This window comes from Cuculus canorus, chromosome 15, assembly GCF_017976375.1.
Source record: "Cuculus canorus isolate bCucCan1 chromosome 15, bCucCan1.pri, whole genome shotgun sequence".
Taxonomy (NCBI): Eukaryota; Metazoa; Chordata; class Aves; order Cuculiformes; family Cuculidae; genus Cuculus; species Cuculus canorus.
This window is the reverse complement of record NC_071415.1, coordinates 13,217,497-13,238,003: the sequence shown is the minus strand read 5'-3', so window position 1 is coordinate 13,238,003 and position 20,507 is coordinate 13,217,497. Positions and strand designations below refer to the sequence as shown.

The window sequence follows — 20,507 nt, the reverse complement described above, 5'->3', positions numbered from 1 at the left end:
ATTATTTTTTGCAGTTTCTTTGTGAGCAAAACCTTGGTACTTTTAACTATCTCATGCAATACTTTTTCCAAGCAAGCTAAACATACAAACCCAGCGGCACAGATGGCCATGGCAACAAATCTGAAGTGTGAACTGTTTCCTCTGTTGCATTTCCTTTAGGCTTCCATTATATATCGAAACACTTCAACATATGCTGAATACATTATTTTCCCATCAAGAGAGAAGAGTACTTATCATCTACTATATCATTCTACTTTATTTCCACAAAATCCTTTCCTTACCTTGGAATTCCATAAGATTTCCTTATATTCCTTCCTGGCACTTGTAATTACATTCACAATGGTCAAAATTATTCACAGTTCAGAGCAGGCAGAATTCTTCTGTTATTACAAATCATGACGGTAAAAGATTTTTACAATGTTAGATTCTTATCAGAGTATTTATGAATTAAATATACAAGTTCATTTTTAAAAAGCACACTTCCTACCAAAAGTTCTTTAAAATAAACAAAATTTATAACCAGAAAGAGAATCCATATTATGTAGTTTAAAAGTACTTGATGCCTTATATGAAAGCATAAATAAGCAGCAACACAAATACTCTCAACTCTGAGCCCTGGAGAGAGGAGTAATAGCAAAACAAAGAGAAAGAGCTTTACAATTAGAGATATCTTGCCAGAACTGTACCTGCAAGCGTACTGTCCAACAGTATGAATAATTCTGTTATAGAAACGCAGATAAAGCTCAATTCTGCATAAAGTTAACCTTCAAAAACATAGAATGAATCTCCTAAATGTGTTTTATCACAAATCTCGCTGATACTGATAGTTCTGCTCATCACTCGTATGTTAGCTTATAGATTACCAATCAGAAAATGAAATTGAAAAGCCTAATTTTAGCAACAACACTTGCAAATTTAAGCTAAAATTTATCTTGAAGCTAGTAGAATTTCCACAACTGTTTCTTAACTCATCTCAAAAACCTTTAAAAGATCATTTTGAAATGAATTCTGGTAGTAGGTTATCAAAGCTGTTTTAGAAACTCCATCTGGTGGTCAGTAGTAAAATACCCTTGCAGTTCCCCAAAGCAGTAAGATCAGTAAAACTTATTAAAGAATATAAGTTAATCATTTGTGGGGGGTAATAAAGAATCAGTCCTAGTTTCTTGCTAAACACAGATGTATACTTGCTGGTCCTGACTGCAAGCAGTAAGGGTATTGCTGCAAGTATTTGTAAGAAGAAGCAAAATTAACCATAACTTCTACGCGGAGCTGTTGTGAGGACGAGGCAGGTAAGAGAAAATTTTGTTGCAAGAAGCAAATCTCAGCAATGGTTAACTTTGGGTTTGAATCCAACAGAACAATATTTAACTAGGCTATTAGGTCTGATTATTCACGAAAAAGAAATATTTATTTTAAAAGCATATGTTTCTTGTATTGTTTTATGAAACATCTGGTCCTAGGCAGTGCGGTTGACAAGATGCTCAAAGATCAAAGGAAGTGCCATTCCCATTCAGCTCCAGAGCATTGTAATTTTTTCTAATTAAGTTACGGTTTCACTAGTTCACAATGAAATAGATTTCATACTGAGTTAATACAGAAGTTTCTGAAACTTTTCAGGCCAGCCTACGTGCAATTAAATAATCATTCTAGCACCTGCAGTGCTATGGAGAGAGCAGCTCTATTATAAAACTTGCCATTAGAAAAAGCTTTGTTTCCCACACTTTAATGGTGATTATTTGGAAATAAGGGCCATTTCAGAGCTCCCAAAGCTGAGTTAGGTAGATGATCTACCCGTACTGAGGAATTTATTTTGTGATTGATAGAAACATTACTGTACAGTAATAACAATAAAATACTGTTTATAAAATATTTTACATGACAAACAATGACCAAATAAGCCAATATAAAATCACTAATACTGAATCATGGCAAGCAGCCCTGAGATGTGAAGGCACCAATCACCCAGCAAAGAGCATGGCTCTGCTAGAATAAAAGGAAGAAATGCTGATTTACCACCAGCCTCTGAGGCACAGGTAATTATTAATACCACACTACTTATGAATACGCATTCCAACTTGGGCTTTTTTTAACCCTATCCAACCAGAGAGTTCCAAAGAAGAGGCAGCAAGACTCAAATTTTACACATTCACATAGCTCCGTATACCTTTTAAATCAGCATAAACATATGAATTCATTTTGCGGGGGGGAAACCACCAAAAACCCATCCAGGGAATATAATACAATAAAGACATGAAAAGTTTTTTACTCTAAAATTCATCCACAAATAAAATTCCTTTAACTTTCTGCAAGCTATAAATTCCTGGGTTTGTGTACAACTTCCCTGTTTGCCTTCCCTCCTGTTTTTTTTTCCTTTTTCTATATCCAAGGCCTAATGCCCCATGGTCTTGTAACCAAGGACACAAATTTGCTTGCTGTCAAATAAAAAAGCAAGGCCTTTCAGAAGAACAGTTTTATAGAATAACTAGCATCTATTCATCAACAGAAAAGCCTTAGAATAAATGTCTTCAAACTTTTTTTTCTAGAATCTTGAACTATTGCATCAATACAGGCAGCCTCAAAGTGCTAAAATGCCACCAAAAAAAAAAGATTCCAATCTGCAAGCTCAATCTTTTAACAGTCAAAGCAATTTTTTACTAACTCTGTGGCTAATACCCCACATGAGTTATTTTTTTTGTTAAATACCACCCACTAGGGGAAAAATGAATATGAACATATATGATAATTTATGAAAAATACCTTTGAAAAAAATAGTAGACAACTTCACAATTCAAAATTCCAGTAACACAGCAATTGTTTTTCATCATAATACCCCGCGAAACAGACAATAACAGTCATTTAATATTCCAAAACAATCCTATCATGGTACACAGGGACAACTTCTTAATAAAATTACATCAAAAAGGCAAAAAAAGATGTGTTAATCAAGAGCAGAGGCCAACAGCATAGTATAAAAACGGACTTCAGGCTTCTCATGCAGGATTAGCTCCCTAAATAATCATTACCCTAAAGCACTCCAGTTCAATCCTTACACTCACTGCCAGCTTACCACAGCCTTTGGTCTCTGTTTGTGATGACTGGGGCTATTGGATGCTGCACCAAGAAAACAAGAGCTCTGCTGCTCAACCGAGTATTGCAACTACTGAACAACTGATCACGATGATTCCCAAGGACAGTGAGAAAGACACAATCACCATCTCCACTAAAAGTATTTACTGGGTGGATCTGCATTAAGCCAGAGAACAAAACGATGAACAATAAGAGGTGTTAAAAACAAACCAGAGTTTTGCCCACTGTAGGTGGCTGTTGGGAGCATCCGTGTTACTTGCTGGTCCTTAAATACTGTCACAGTCTATCACAATTATTTACCTTTTGTGACGTTGACCCTTCCTGCCTCCATCCTGTCCAGAACATCATTATCATACATCATCTATACTAATACATGCTAATCATCAAGAAATCATGAATCCGTAAATCATTTATAAAAATAATAGAAAAATTGTGTAGCATCCAAACACAGTCACTTAACCACCCCTTTTTGCAATTTCATGAAACATTTGTACAACCACACACTAGTCTGTTTGCCACTGTTCTCATATGACTTGCACCCTGTGATGATTTAAGCAAATTAAATAAACTGGTTTATTGTTTAAGGAAAGACACAGCTGGTCACACAACAGCAATATCTTGCTTTTCTTTTAGTAGGGCATTAACTGTGACAATAACAGCACAGTGAGCCACTGCCAAAACCACACCACATAACTGCTTAGGTGTGTCAGACCAAGTTTTATCCATTGCCATAGATGAGGCAGAACTGTAGCTAACAAGAAGGTAATCAGCAAGGTCTAAATAGAATAAAGAAGAAGAAGTTGGGAAACCTTGATTTTCTAACCTCACCTTCTCCTCTGGCTTTCAATTTATTCCATCAACTTCGAACAATAAATTTCTCAGTAGCCAAGTTTCTCCACTTGTAAAATGGGGATTTGTTCTGATGCGATTCTCTCAATCTATGTACACATTCTGAAATTGTAATATGCTGCTCACTCCTGACTCAAAGTACGATAAATGTTCTTGCCCCCTAAATACCGATGAATAATGAGGTTTAACACAGGTTTCAGTCTAAGTATGAAACAATGTTTGTAAACATGAACGTTATACTCAAAAGGAAATGCTATACACACAACACTCACGGTACACTCGCAGCTTTATCCAAACCTTTACATAACAATTTGGAAGAATTACTGTAAATGAATCAATCTACCCAGTCTAATAAACTCCTATGCTAAAGTGATCAAAATCAAAGTCAGTATGGTAATTAGAGCAGCCTAAATAACACGCGTAAGATCATTGGAAACCACATTTCACAGAGCCACTGCCCTCCTGAAGAGCTCATTCAGAGCAGCTACTTCACAAAGAACGTGAACCTTTATCCAAAATTGTAATGTCTCTGAGCTACTGCAGCATCCCAAGACCCCGCACACATACCTCTAGTTTCAAAAAAAAAAAGCATTTGGAGCAGTAGTACAAACCTTTGGATGAAAACGTAGACCTAGTGCTGAAATATTTTCTCCGGGTAACCTACAACTCAGATTTTGAAGTTTTATTTGAAATTTTGACTCACACATCTGTCTCATTTCATTTCTTTGAAGTGTTTTGGCTCATTGCACGTGTTTTTCAATAAAGATTGTTAAAATACAACAACATACCATGAAAACAGAGAGCGCTGATCAAGCACTGGTCCCAAATTGCCTTCTCAACCTATGAAAGCTACTGCAGATTATAAAAAGATTACAATTAAAATGTTCTTTCCCATGTGCTGGTATGAGAAAACATGATGCTATCAACACACTCAAGACAGCAAGGGTGCATGCACAAAAAAAAAATCATGAGCCAACCCTTTTCTGCTCATTTATATCTGAGGCTTTAAGAACACTATGAACCAGTCGCTAAGAAGACTGATGTTAAGCATCAGCAAAAACATACTACAGACTCAAAATCTTGTCTTTTAACACCTCATGGTCATTGCAGAGCACCTGAAAAAATAATTTATTGTATGCGCACAATACTGGGAGTGTTCCAAGAGCCGGGACCCATGGAAGAATAGAAATGCACCCTATTTTTAAGACGAGATCTTAATAATTTTGACAGGCACTACTTCTGCGTCTTGTTTTGTCTTGTTAAGCAAGAGGCCTTGCTTGGTATTTATTCAGCAGGCTTTTCCTTTTCTAGACATGTAGCACTTAAAAGGCACACCAAAAAAAAAAAGAAATTGCAAAAGCTGTCCAACACATGTAGGATTACTTCTTGAACAGAAAACGAATTCCACTGGATGGCCTCACATACTTAGAAATGGCTGGGACAAACACTACTTTTCTGTTCTAAAATATCTCGCTGCAGAGGATAATTTGAACTTTAAAATCACATGATGAAACCATAGGTTTGCTAAACATGCAGCGTGTATGGTTTGAATGACTTAACCCAAGTTCCTGTTTCCTCCACAGAACTGTGTTTTTTTAGTGAGCGAGCGTCTGGATTTTTCATCGTGATGTACAGCGGCTAAAGAAGTTACTGTTATATATACACCCTGCTTTCTACATAAATAAAAAGGGCTATATCCTCCAAACAATAATTATATTTCATCCGACTATTCACAGTGAAAGTTTCAGCCACTTGTATCTGTGGAGGATTTTCTTAAAAAGGTAAGTGCTTTATATTACTTTGAATATGCAATGTTTTATTCATCCGAAGAGGCTCAAAACTGTGAAGCCAAGGTTATAATTGAATGTTTTTAGTTTTCCTTTCTTTAACAACATTTGAACTATACAGAGTAAAATCCTTTAACTGGGAAACATCCTCAGAAAGCTGAAATTTATAAAGCTAAGCATTAAATAGAGTTAATGTGAAGACTGTTTTCCAGTAAGTACTTAACTGCCATTGAACCGATGATAGCTAGATGATGAAATACCGTTCAGTGGTCTGGACAAAAGACTCCAATCATTGCCTAAGAGCAGTCTTTTAAAGGACGGACATTGTTGGATAATCCTAACCACACTGCAGGAATCGTATAGGACAGGAAACACGTCAGCAGTGCTGCATGGGGACTATGTTCAGATACTGCTGATTCATTTATATTCTGGAAAACTAAAAATAAAAGCTTCTGGTTTCTAAGAAACTGATGATTTTTCAGAAGTTGATTTTTCAGAAGTTAAGGGTAGGATTTCTTAAATCTTTACAACCTTAAATACTTGCCCAAGTGTAGGAATTTTGCTATTACAAGAAAAATGAATATGGTGGCTTACATTTCAGTCTTTCATACACTGCAACCTGTCCCCATAGTTTAACTTGGCAGACTTGGTACAAGCAGGAAGAACAGATTCTTGTATACATTAACACCACTCCATCGCCCCCCAAATTATATGCAGTGGTTTCACGGGTCGATGCAGGACATGCCCACCAAGAGCTGAGTTTCACAAGGATTATGTGTGTTGCTTTACAACTGGATGAAAGAATATTTTCCTTCCAAAGGCTGGTGACAGAAGGCAGAAAGACTGCCCTGTCAGACCTTTTATAGAGGAAAAGTTCTGCCTGCCACGGAGAAACTCCCCATTTTAGGTGTTCCTCTTTCTAGACTTTAAATAAACAGAAGCTTCCATGAAACCAAGCTCTCCGTTTGCAAGTCAGCCATCCAAGAGGGGACGGGGGACGAAAAACAATGAAATCTTAGAGATTAGGTCCTCTTGATACTGAAAGTAGTCTTTTGACAACTTGCTATTTTTAAACTGCCTTCTGAACACTGTGCTCATTTGCTCAGCTCCATCTGTCGGAAGTGAAGGATAATGTATTTGCTGTGCTTCAGAAAGTAAAACTCAAACGTGTTTGCTTTAACTGCCGACACAAAAGGCAGAGGGGATGATAGTGGGGAAACAAGGCCAGAAAGAGGAGAACAAAAAAAAAAACAAGGAAAAAAAGTGAGGTCACATGAAGCTAAGGAAAGATTCACAACACACGTGAATGATGGTCAATTAAAACAAGGCGAGAGGGAGCAGAGGTAAAGAAGGGACAAAATGGTTTACTAGGCATGGTGATGTTGGGCTGGTGGTTGGACTTGATGATCCTGGAGGTCTTTTCCAACCTTAATGATTCTATGAAGATATTGGAGTATGGCAATGCAGGGAAAGATAACGCAAGTAGCATATTGCAAATTTACCTCGTTAATTGATCTTGGAAGAAACAGGAATAGGCCTGGCTTCTTCAAACATGGGAGCTCTTACATGCTATATATTACTCTTGGATACCAGTAAGTAAATAGAAATAACAGTCAGTTTACATCATCGCATGTTGTGAGAAAAAAAAATTAATTCAGGTCCCGAGGTGTTTGCACTCTGAGCTGAGAGATTCCACTGAAAGAGTAAAAGTCTCAGCCCCCACCAAGCAGAGCATAAACGTTATGCACATTTTGAAATAAAAGCTATGTCCCTGCAACCAATCCAAGAACCAGACAAGAACTCAGGGAATACTGGATTTTTCTCACAGCAGAGGAAAATGACACAATAAATTATTTTTCTTTTTTATGATGGAAACTCAAAGTATTTTGACAAAAAAGGGGGTTGGCTGCATGCAGATTCTGAAATAAAAGATGTAAGAAATAAACTACCCTCTCTCAGCAGGTGCTCTGCTGCTCCCATGGAATATAACTTTTTATTTTAAATTAAATTAGTATTATCAGAAGTCTACATTTTTGCAAATATGTTCATCTTACTACAGCAGAAGTTGTGAGCTCCTTCATCCCATTATTATTCTAAGCATACATTTACTTCAGTGCAAGGAATGAACTTAACGCTTTGGGAATGTTTTAAAAGCGCAAAAGCTTACCGTTACCAAGAGCTGCTTTACATGATAGATGAGGACCTTACAGTCATAAGACTCTCTAAAACTATCCATTCTGATGTAAACAGATGTATAGGGAGGCTATGCCATCTGTGACCATATTCAATCAATCAGCTGCAAAGGAGTCAGACTTTGCTGATGGGGTCCAATTTATAATCCGAGCTAGAAAACCCTAATGCAGCAACTCCATGAGGTGATGAGCAATACATCTTGCAAAGCGCTGTATGTCCTCCGATTTCACTGAAATAGTTATGAAGAGACAAAATATTGAAAAAAAATTAGATTGTAGGATAACATCGTAAGTCAGAAAAATATATCTAGGCATGACCGTGTCAGAGAGAACATACGCTTGTCAGCTTGTATGAAGTACCAGGCATATTTGATTGCAGCCACCTGCACAGGAGCCTTTCCCACCACAACTTGAACTCAAAATTGCCATCTGCTTTCTCTCAAACACTCAGCGAGAAACCAGAACCAGGAAAAAAAAAAAAACAAAATAAAACACCGAAACCAGTCTGACATTATCATGGCTCCAAACCGCTAAGCAGGTATGTCATTCTTCTGTGCTGAACACTTCATTGGATTCAAGCATCATGCCCCTAACAACTAAACATAGCAAAGCTGCAAACAGGTTGTTGGTTTGGTAAAATTCCATTGCGTGGGTAATCCTAAAGTGATTTTCAGGAAGTTCCCTTTAAAACAGCACATCCAGAAATTTTTCCTTAAGTCAGAATTTTAATAAGTACGTGCACAGATTATAATTATACACATATAGTTGCACCGTTATGTCCCCTAAAGTGAGTATGTTAATTCTAGCTTGAGGTAAATTAAGAGACACACACTTATGTTAGAATAACAGTGCCTACGCGGAGAACAGGAGTAATACTAACGTAATTGTTAAATCAGAACAGTAATGTCAAATAATGGTCTGTGGTTATAAACGAGAGTTGTAACCCAAATGAAACCATTTCAAGCATTCATTTTGACACCTCGGACAAATGAGGCCAAGGCTGCCGCTAGCCTCTCCGTAACACTGCATGGTCCATCATTAAAATATCACAGCAGGCAAACCGGTGGGTACAGAAAGAGAAACCAAGGTGAAGCACTCCCTTACGCAGTAGGTTGCGCCTACTGGAATATGCTGCATTAAGTCTAATGCAGTCCTTACTTTGTCTCAAACACTCCAAGAGTAGCTGAATAAAATTAAAATAACCTTGCTGTGTTCCAAGATGAACCCAGTCTCAGTACCAACGCTGGATACCGAGCAAAGGACCCAAGTTTTGGCATCCTGTTTTTGCTATGATTTAGTGTAAGGCCGCATGGTTTCCTGTGTAACCTAAAACTATGTCCTGTGTTTCCTTTGCAATTACGCTTGAGTAATTGCAATTACGAAGTTGAGTGTTGCTAAGCTGTTCTGAGATTCTCGGCAAGGACAGCGATTGTGGCTCGTTGGCCCATGGTGTAAAAATTGAGAATATACTGGAGACACAGTGCCAGAACTAAATGGAAAGGTTCAATCCTGCAAAATGCCTGATGGCACTAGAAGGTAACACTGGAGACCATGGTGGAGGAGCTCAAAATATCAATATTCAACCTCCTGAAATGAATGTGTGGAGATAACGAGGCTTTCTGCGGATGCTCAAGTGCTTGCACTCCTTCTCTAACCATCACAAAGTACCTGTCCTTCACCAGATTAAGCTTCAGATTACACGGTTTCCTTCGTTCTTGAGATTCTCCTGAGTGTTTAAGAAGAGACGAATAGCAGAAGTTAGAATTTCATGGTCTTGAGATTTCCAGGAAAAAAGAGAAATCAAAGCAGCAGAAGGAAGTCAGAAGACATAAGTCTGTCACGCTCCATGGCCGCAGCCGACAACAGCACAGATCACGGTCAGCCGCAGCCAAAGGGAAGCACAGAGCATTGCTGCTACTTGAGCAATGATATATTTTCTAGATATCACCGCCTCCCCATAGTGCTTCAGTATTAGGCACGGAATATAATTTAGAAAACAGAGCTATAAGCTTTATTTCAAAAGAGATACTTTGAAATTAAAATCTAGGAGAGGAAAAGTCCCAGTATGAAGAAACACAAAAGACTAACCAGTTGATACAGTTGTGAGGTTTGGGCTTATTATTTTTCTTTTTTTGTTATTCTCTCTCTTCAGTTCGATCACTTTAGTACAAACTCGAGTTCTTCTTAGTGGTTCGTATTAAAAATCAGCTGAACAGAAACAAAAGCTCTACTGCAAGAATTTAAGATACATTTCCTCGATTAACATGACAGCACCACCTACCATCTTTGAAAAGACTCTCCCTCCATTTTTAAGATTGCTCATATTTAACAATCTGTTTTTAAGCTTCAAAATTATATTGACCCTTATCCTGTTTCAGAGACTTCCACCAGTTTTGTCCATCAGTGCTTTCCTACTTGGTGTACTCCAGCTCAGAGGCTGGAACGTAGCCACAGTCTGAGCAGCCAAGGTTTCCCCCCAACCCCGGGACTGGACCTGTAACACAAAGAAAAACTTCCCTGGGTGCCTCAGTCCTTCCAGTAGTGGAATCTCTCTAAAAATAACCCGTTCCACAAAGTAAAAAACTGTCTTTAAAAGGGGACAAACAACACTGCTGAAAGCAAAACATGACTCCACGGTTTTAGAGACATGAAATTCTCATTATATAAGACTATATATACAGACTTAACCAAAACCACTTTGATAAGTCAACTTTCCCAATTAAAAACAGTATTAAAATTCCAAGTTTGAGGAGTGATTAGAAATATTGGATATATGAAGTAGCGTCAGAGGTAACAACCATAAATTGCCAAACAGCATTAAGACACTGACTTATGTATAATGAACACTGCTTTAAAGCATTAATGCATCTTTAGGAACTTTTCCCAGTTTGAAGTTACTTTCACTTTAAGAGCTAACACCACTAGAATTCCTTTACAGAAAATTTATTATGTACGAATAACTACATCACTCTTGTTACTAATACAGTGTACAAAAACTTCCATAAGGGGAACTCCACTGACCTGGCTTTGCCTGAGGAACCGTCTACATACGTTGTCTCTGCAGACCAGCTTTGCTTACAGTGGAATAAAGTAAAAACACCAAAATAACACAAAAGTGAAAAATTCTTCAAAAGAATTAAGAAGGATTTTTTTTGTCAGAAAACAACATTCTACACTGTAAGAATGCCTGTATGTTTAACTTTTTCCAGTACTAAGGACCATGCTTAATCAGACATTCAAAATTCATTAGGAATACTGAGTTCATTCTCTTACATTTAGAAATATTTATCCTTTGGAACTAAAAAAAAAAGCATGTTATCTTCTGCATCAATCAGTAGAAGGTACACAGAATTTTTCTTTCAGAAATTAAGTTAATTATGCTTTTAGGTGGTCTGTAAAATTTATATATCCATATCTGTATCTATTACACCTAGTTTTTCACGAGTACATATTATCTTCTCCTACAAAGCTTTCTGGCTTAAAAAAGGATCCTCCAAGTGTTTATGTGGTAGCATAAACATTACACCAACATATCACAGAGTCATTAAAGCTAATAGCCTATCCGTATTACTCTTAAAATACCCTGTTTTCAGGAATTTATAACTCAGCAGTAAAAAATGTTCCTTGCTAAAACTTTGTTGACAAGTTAGGCTTTGTTGGGTTTATAACGTACCCGTAACCATTTTCTCAAATTTAAGCGTTCAGAACAGTTTTATTTTGTTTGAAGTTTTACGCAACAGCTACATCTAAAAATTAAAATGACAGCATTATCATTATTAATGCATAAAGATGTTTTAGTATGAAGAGTTTGTTCATAACAGATCTTAAACATTCGCATGAATTTTAATATGGGCTCCTAAGAACAGACTGCAGTTATGAAAGGCCTTTTTGCATAACAGAATAGAAACTAAACCAAAGGAAGGAATGTGCCTCTTGCTTCAGTGTGATTATCTCTGCATTTTCCTCCGTATTCAGTGTGAGCCCCGGGACTGTCAGCTGGGTTCAAATTATACAGAATTCCGACTCTTGCGACAAGTACAGTGAAGTTATTTTGTGGTTGGAGCTGCAACCCACACGCTGGAGCTGCCCTGCATACTGCCTTAGCCTTTTTTGGCAAGATGGTGAGGAAAAGCAGCTCCATCTAATCCCAGAGCCAACTCCTTCCTCACTCACCAAACGGCCAATTCTCCCACTTATTCTACAGCAACGCAAGTGCACTGAACTCTGGCTGCTGGCTGCAAAGCTGAGCTGCAGTAAAGTCCTGGCTGCACCAAGAAAAAGAGGGTGGTGAGAGCCAGAACCAGATGAAAAAAAATAAAAAAGGCAGATTTCTCTGTCTAAAAATATGCACGTTAGCTTGAAATTAGCATAGGAATATAAAATCCACCAAAAAAAAATTACTACATTTATTTTGAACAAATGGTTCATACTTCCGACCGCACATAGTATTTAACGCACAAATTAGAGACCTTACAAACTATATTTTAAAACCTGTTTCACCCTTTCTGTTCCATTTCAGTTTCAAACGCCACTGAACAGAAGCAAAGCACAGAGTGGAACGGAGAATGACATCTCACAACATGACATGGATCAGCTACCCAAGCAAAAACTTGGCTTTCACCTCCCCAGAAGAAATCGAAGCCTTCATAGCTTCTCAAAACATCATATCAAGAGTCATGCACTGTTACATCGCCTTTTTTGTACCAACAGGATTAATAGCTGGCATATGTATTTTGATAATTTTCATAAAGAATTATTTGCAGTACAAAGTCATGGAAAACTTAGACTTACTACTGCTGCACTTCACCATCAGCAATATTATAATGATTTTTTTATCATTTACTGTTATTCCTAGACCAGACTATTTAAAAGCAGCACACCTTGCGTGTAATGTACTGTCATTTTTTTTCAATTTCAGTTATTTCAATTCTCAGTATGTTTTGATTTTGATGCTTCTCATACTGTTACTCAAGAGATTTCCACCAAGGACTGCTCTCGGCAAAGCAATCCAAAGACCCGTCTTGTGTGCTGGGTTTGTACTTACATACGCCTTCTGTTTGTCACTGACTGAGGCAGTGCTGGTTGGCACAGAGAACTATCACTTGGAAACAGACTGCCAGTTAGATCCATTATTTGCATGGCCTGAGTACGAGATCATTAAATTCACCTTTGGATTTGGAATCCCATTATTTCTTCAGATACTCTGTTTTACTTTTCTCTTTGCTAAAGCAGCACCTGCGGAAGCGCCAGCCTTACAACAGCACATTCGTACTTACCCTGCTCCATACATTATCAGCATAACAATATATATATGCCGCCTATTTTATAATGTTATGCTTCTCTTCAGGACAACATTCAAATTACGGAAGAGCATCGGAACTACAAAGAATGAGCTGGTGATGAATATTGCAGAAATAGTATTGTTCTGCGAGAGCTGTGCTAGTTTGGTATTTATACTTTGCTTTCATAAGCCATGCAAGGATGAAATACTTAAAGTCATACAGAACTGCCGACGGCAAAACACGGCCAACAATCACCTGGAAATACCAGTAACAACTACAACCCGTGAAAGTGGGTCTCAGTAATACTTGCTGTTCTGAAGAACTGTTCGTCCACTTTACTTTTTAATTTGTTTATGGGTTTTGCCTTGTTTTTTCACTTCTTTAAAAAAGGGTAATCATTCCTTCTTTAAAACCCAGGCTTGGGCTATGTTACAGCTAGCATTACTGGAAAAAAATATTTAGTTCTAGTTTTTGCAGTGATCTATGAGAAAACGTGTAGGGTCTGCAGTTGTTTGAGGTTTTTTTTCAGATATATATACACATATTTAACTCACCTGGTTTCTGCAAGCATTACTTCAAAGCCAAGTAGAAAGTACTGTTGCCATAGAAGTGTGCTTTTGTAATAATATCAATGCCCTAGCAAGGCTTCAAACAAAAACATAGCAGAAAGCAACTTTGAACAAAGGTAGAAATGTGCAACAAAGTGTTTTCTCAGGTGTGCTTCCCTCTTTTCACTTCTTACCCTACAAGCTACTTATTTTTATAACGTCGGTAAATTCCAGTAGCAGCAGCAGTGAAGTATGGCTTAAGAATCCATTATAATCCTGAAACAGTACATGATACTGTAAGGCTACTGTACCACTTGTTTATATTACATACACACACACACACGAACTGAGCATTTTTTCCCCTTTTTCCATTTTCCTCATATACTTTTGTTGGAACCCTTATGGTTTTTGTCTGAATTCTTATGCCAAAAAAAAAAAATATTAATCAAATTGCTGATCCATAGAGGAAAGCTTCAGATCCTTTGTGAGGCATTGAACTGGAAAGATCAACAGGATGGTTAATTAAAACTTTGTGCAAGAACGGAAGCTGTTTGTTAATGTACACTTGGCTTCAGCTTTGCATTAAGACTTACAGCAATTATTGATTTAAGCCATTCTTGAGGACTTCATTGAGAAGGATGAAGTCGTTTGCCTTGGAGGAGTCCCGTTCAATAATATACTAACTGAAAAAAAAAAAGACACGGTTCCAAACTGAAATCAGGGCTCTGCTGGAGACAGGATAGGAGCATTACACATTTAGACGAGAATTCATGGGTAAATCGTGCAAAATGGGAAAAAAATCTGAATCAGAGAACAGAGCAGCTGTGGTACAGGAGTTCAGATGTAGCGTTGCAGAATCAGAAGCCAAGGCAGGCTGAGATGCAGGTGCAAAGTTTTAGATGCTCGCTTTGAGGACGTTGTTGCTGTAACCGAATTAAGCCAGGAGTCATCTTATATATGTGGCTTCTGTTTCAGCAATTCCTCACATAGAGGTGGAGAGAGCAGAAACTGAGAAAGCACAAAACTGTACTAGGTCTTGTAGAAAGACACAGACTTCGATTGCAAAGTTATAAAAATACCAATGTGCGTTGAAGTGACACGAAGCGTTGAGAAAAGCCGCTTCGATCCTTAAATATGTGCCTTAGCATGACAGCTGGATGCTAATAGAACTGATAGATTTGTTTGCAGTTGTATTCTTCGGAAGGTCTTCCTGGCGGGGTCTAGATTTGCACAATGAGCTGGGGCCCTTGAGGATGGGCTGCTTAAGTCAGAGAAAAGTGGGCACTGATCAGTCAGGAGAAACATTTTCTGCAGAACAATGGCCAAGTGCCTAAATGGAAGAATAAAGGACATTTGTCCAGTAATAACACAGTATACAGATCGAGCAGCTAGATGAGTGGATCTAGTCTTAGACATCCAAGTCCTGAAATTCACAGACCTTTTCTGTCTCACACACAAATCGAGGGCGATACGTAGTCTCACTAAAATGACCGTAAGGACCAACATTTCTGCAAAATGTAAAAATCAGCTGCTAAGATGTCTGTGTTGTATTATGTCAGCCTGTTTTCCTGTTCACTTTTGTTCTGCTGCCAGCATGAACAGATGGATAATTAAAGAACATTACATTTAAACAGACCATTATAGAACCTGGTCAGATAGGAATTACGCAGATAAGAATCATCTCTTTGAATACAAGAGCTAATTTTATACTTGTGGAAGGGTTTCTCAGCTGGCATCAGAGCTTTTGTTTGCACCTGAGAACGGGGAGATTAAACAACATGGACTGAAGATCAGCCCGCAGAAAAAAGTCTGAAGACATGAGTAGTAAGAGCTGTACGCCAGTGAAAAAGCTGACAGACTGAGTGAAGCGAGTATGGCAGGAGATGGAAGCTGTTTTATCTCAATTCAGAGAGAATATCACAGTTTCAGCTGTGCCGTGGATAAAGCAGGTTATTTTCTAATATAGGAATTATGCATGAAGGATTCTACTTCATTCACTGCTTCCAAATATTTTATATTTGACAATGAAAGAATAAATATTGTGTTGTTTCTGAGTCCTGAGTTACTGTTAATGGTGCCTAAAAGAAAACCTAGTCAGTAAATGTTGACTCTAGTTAATGTTAGCCGAGGCCTGGAAACTGGTCTTAATGGTGAGTGAACACAACAAAGCCCTTGTAAGGAGCCCAGTGGTTCAACATGGGTGAAATTATGCTTTGTGATACTCTCAGAAAGGTACACAGCTAAAGCAGAACCATAACCAAATGTCTCCAAGAAAAAAAAAACAAAACTGTGGGGACCTACTGTCAGATCTACAATTTGGGAAAGAGCGCGTCTTGTCAAGAAAGAACTACTATGTGTAAGTCCAAGTACTCCTGGGGATGACTTCTGGCTGCCAGCTGAGAGATGGGAGTGAACATAGCCAGGTCTCTTCCCTGTCCATGGCTACTGGTACGGGGAAAAAACAGAGTACTTTCTGGATGGCTGATTATATTGTCATAAGGAAATTGCTATGTACAATGAAAAGACTTTGTAAATGAATAGAAGACAGCAGTAAACAGGAGAGAAGTTGAAAAATGCAGAACAATAATTCAAATAGTTATGAATATAACTTAGAGCAACGCAGAAAAGTTTTGTTAAATCACTGTTGTTAAAGTTACTCAGAGTTTACATTAAAATTCAGGACAGGAGTACTAAAACTGTAGTCCTAGAGAAAAATCTACTTGCATCCAGATAGAATATGAAGACAAACAGCCCCATGTGCAGTAGGGGAAGGAACAGAAATAGTGCCCAAAGGGCATTCTAAGAGTCTGATACAAGGGAGAAAAAGAGCAGCTTTGGCCAAGATTAAAAGTAATAATTTTGAAATTATTAATAATTTGACGTGTATTTTTAAGAACAGAATAAAATCTCCCCGGCTCAGAGATTTCCCTTGCCAACCCCCTCCCCCCCAGCAACAGCTTTGTTGAACACTTCTTCCAGACTTCACCTAGTTTCGAACAGTATGTTCCAGAAGAAACAGAGCTCATATTTTTATAGGCATGCTGTCAAAATTAACTACAGGGATCTAGTGGAAAACTCAATGAAGAACATTTTACTTTTGTACTGGCAATATTCGTTATCTTTCTTTGGCTAGCTTCGGAAAATGCCTTTCATTCAGTAAAGGAGGAGAAACAAGCAGGCTGCGGAAATTTAAGCACGAAATCCTGAGTTGATAACATGTTTTGCAAAAGAACTCTTAAGGACTCAGTTGGCTCAAATTTGATCTGATCCCACTGCAAAACAACATCCAAGCTGAAGAGAGACTGGATTTGCATGCTTGAATTGTAGCTGGAGCTGCTACACGTGTTTACTAACCCTGCCCTTAGTTACATTCCAATTTCAAACTTAGAGGCCCCCAAAGGGCTACAGCATTATTTATCTTGATTTTGAGGTAGTTGCAGAAGATTTTGGGTAGGGTGAAAGCTCAAGTAGTTCAGCCAAAGAATTACTCTATGTAACATTTACACCAAACACATGGCACAGCAAATTGATTCGCCATTTGGCTGGAATGAAAGAAAACGTTTCACTTCGTGGTACAAGTGTCCACCAACCAACTGCCAGACAACTCCTAGAGTGAAAAACGATTGATGCTTTGTGAATTTTATTTTTAAATCACATTTGAATACAGCCTGAAGTTCTATGATGAATCATCTTTCGTTATATACAGGTTTGTGGTCCAATTTTGTAAAATTTTTATATTATCCTCCAAAAGTTTTGCAGTATGCACTAAGAAAAATAAAAAAGTTGGTTTTTACCAGATTATTTTGAATGAGTACAGGTGTTGTCCCTGCAAGAAGCAAGGCTGAACTGTTAAATGTTTTATTTTTTTGGTAAGAAAAATGCATTCTCAGAATTATTGGCAACTGAAAGGCCTAAACACAAAACACTCCATCCAAGATTTTCTGTACACAGAACACAATTAATTCCAACTCAAACTTAAGTGTTATTATTTGCAAGCAAGGGAAACTTACTGAGGCTGCACAGGATGAAGTACGAGGGGGGTCTAGACCAGGGTATCGGGTCCAGACAGATGTCATTCAGTGGCTGAAAAACATCAGTCAGCATCCATGCTAACAAAAAGAGGAGAGAATTTGGAAGAAGAGCTCAATCTACTTGCAAAACTTCACGAACATTGCAACAGCATCTCTTATTTCCTCTGGAGAAAATTTCAGTAGATCTTGTTACACAAATCTTACTTTTTGTGCATATGGTTATGTTAGACTATAAGCATTCCAATTCAATTTTAATTCATGCTTTTTTTTCCCCTTCTGTGCAATACGGCACCTAATGTTTTTTCAGCTTTATCTAGCCCTGATCTGATTTCTCCAGGAACCAACAGCTTCAACCCAAAGCACTTTCCCATTTCCAACAGAATCCAACAGCTCTTACATCCTCCGGGGCATATCCCGTGGTGGCTCGAGAGCTGTGACACACCAGACCTCTTGCATTGTTCTTTCCTATAGTCATACCTCCCACTTGCAACACAAGATCAGGCACATACATTGAAGCCTGCTAAATCATATACGATATCTATTATACCCCACTTTAAGCATCTTGCTGCACCGAAGTATGACATAGATAATTACACCAGTGTTCCTCGAAGACTATATATGTTAAACCGGTTTATTGAAATCTATAGAGTGTTTTAGAAGTTGACTACTACAGATAATAGGAAAACTTTGAGCACTGGATTATTGACAATTGACTTACAAACACTATCGAGGCGGTTGCTTTGACGCATAGTCTTAGAAAGAATCAAGATAGGGTACAACAGGCAGGATTGTAATCCTTAATACTGGATCACTGAGGCACTCCCTATAAAGTCCTGTGGAATATCAGCAACTGACAGGGAAAGAGAAAAAGTACAATGCTGCTAAAATTGGTTTTAAGCATTTTATGGAATATGGAAGCAATGAACAGCGAGATTAAGATAGATTATTCAGTAACAATAATACGACTGCATAAACAAGAGCCTGAAGATATTGTCTGTTTTCATCTGTTTTAGGAAACAAGATTCCGAGAATTCACATGATCACCTCATAAAATATTTAGCGAAATACAGAACTCACTAATTACAATATAATAATACTAGATTTGGCCTCTTCTGCTTCATAGTTCTACCAGCAGGAAAAACGGCTACTTCGGGGGTCTTTCAAAACATAATTTCCTAACCATTCTGGAATTTTGTCATTTGGCAAAATGACATATTTCTTATCATGAATTCAAACAAGCAAATTGGCACTTGTAGCAAAATGATGCATTTTAATAGCAAACCACCTGATATTCACAGCTAGAAAAGCAAGGACAGACAGACCAGTTGATACTAAACCCAACCCCCCCATAATTACAAACAACTGACAGCCAGGAGCTAACGCAACGCATAAAAGAAAGTAAAAAAACCTCCTTCTCGCCCTTACAAGATCAGTGGGAGCTCTGAAGGACAGTAGTTCGTACAGCAAAACCACATGATCAACCAACAACAACAAAGACTCTTTATAACCCTGTTCTTTAGGACAGCAAAAAAATGAAGACCTTCAAAGCCGGTATCACAAGATTTTTCTACCATTACAATTATTGCAATTCTCTAACGCAATCACATTTGTACACTTCTCAAAGCAAAACATTTGAGGACACTCTCTGTCCTCATAACCCCGTGGAAAGGCCCTCCATAAACCCATTCCACAGACAGTAGAAGCCTTCTCTTCAGAAAATCATTACCAGCACCAACTTGCACAAACTCTCTTTTAAGCTAAAGAATAATTCTTTTTCCAAAACCATTCATGAAGATTCACCACGTAAGAACATCTTCAAAACCATTTTTACTGACGCTGCTAAAATCCTATGTTCGTATGCACAGCACATTAAAATAAAAACAGCAAATAATGTATTTGCCGCAATGGCAGCACAATGCAATGTGTCTTCTACTCCCAAAGCTGCATGTGTAAGAACTTTTGCTTTGCTTTACTACAGATGAGGTCTTTCATAAACTAAAAATATTTTACCATGGTAACAGATGGAATATGTCCATTATAGTGGCATCTTAATTGTTTACTCCTCACTTCTGGAACTGTAACGCTGGTTTCTTGAAATCCTAAATGCTCAGCTAAAATTCATCTTACAGCAGTAGAAGCATCAATATATAGCACATCCCTCCACGGCACTTCACATTCAGGTATCGGATCAATATAATCACAAAAAGCTACTTACACAAATAAAATATTTCTCTTTTTATGAGAAAGAAGGGTTTAACTTTCCATTCTCAGAATTCTGGCAACCAGTAGGTGGTGTTTCTGGAAATGTCAAGTAGTTTTTCCCCCCCTACAGATGAAATGCAAAACTCCACCTGCAATACTGGTGACAGAGGCTCCACATGCTCTGCAAAATGAGCTTATTTTATCCATGTGATTGAGCTGAGCAGTTCTAAGTGTGAGGATGACGGTGTATACCTGAAAATGTAAATACAAACAGGCAAAATGGGATCGACTTGAAGGTAGGAAAACTCAAATTTATATTGTCAGTTTAGCAAATGAACCCTTGCCAGCTGCTAGATTTCTCTCAATCAAATATTTCTCCTTAGATTGCCCAGAGGCTTTAAGAAAATACCATGTGTAAAAGTAATTATTGCTTTATATCTATGTAAAATATGTTTCGCTGCAATTTGCAAATAAATCTCTTGATTATTGATCAACTGAGCTGTAGGTTTGAATGGTTTATATCATTAAA

General features: G+C 37.9%; 2 protein-coding genes across 3 annotated transcripts in view; one reads left to right on the top strand and one right to left on the bottom strand.

Moving 5' to 3' along the window:
• C15H7orf50 (chromosome 15 C7orf50 homolog) overlaps positions 1-20,507 on the bottom strand; it is a 131,182-nt gene that overhangs the window by 90,895 nt on the left and 19,780 nt on the right. The window lies entirely within an intron of this gene.
• LOC128853755 (uncharacterized) lies at positions 1,169-13,952 on the top strand. Of its 2 annotated transcripts, XM_054080975.1 has the most exons (3): positions 1,169-1,289; positions 5,520-5,717; positions 12,435-13,952. In XM_054080975.1, exon 3 carries the CDS (start codon positions 12,481-12,483, stop codon positions 13,498-13,500), a length of 1,020 nt encoding a protein of 339 aa, XP_053936950.1. In that variant the 5' UTR covers positions 1,169-1,289; positions 5,520-5,717; positions 12,435-12,480; the 3' UTR covers positions 13,501-13,952. The 2 variants fall into 2 exon arrangements, with proteins under 2 accessions (XP_053936950.1, XP_053936951.1); XM_054080976.1 differs by lacking the exon at positions 1,169-1,289 and having other exon boundaries at positions 5,420-5,717.

Bases quoted from the DNA above. Each gene is read 5' to 3' on its own strand.
- LOC128853755 (XM_054080975.1), top strand. From the start codon at position 12,481: ATGACATCTCACAACATGACATGGATCAGCTACCCAAGCAAAAACTTG.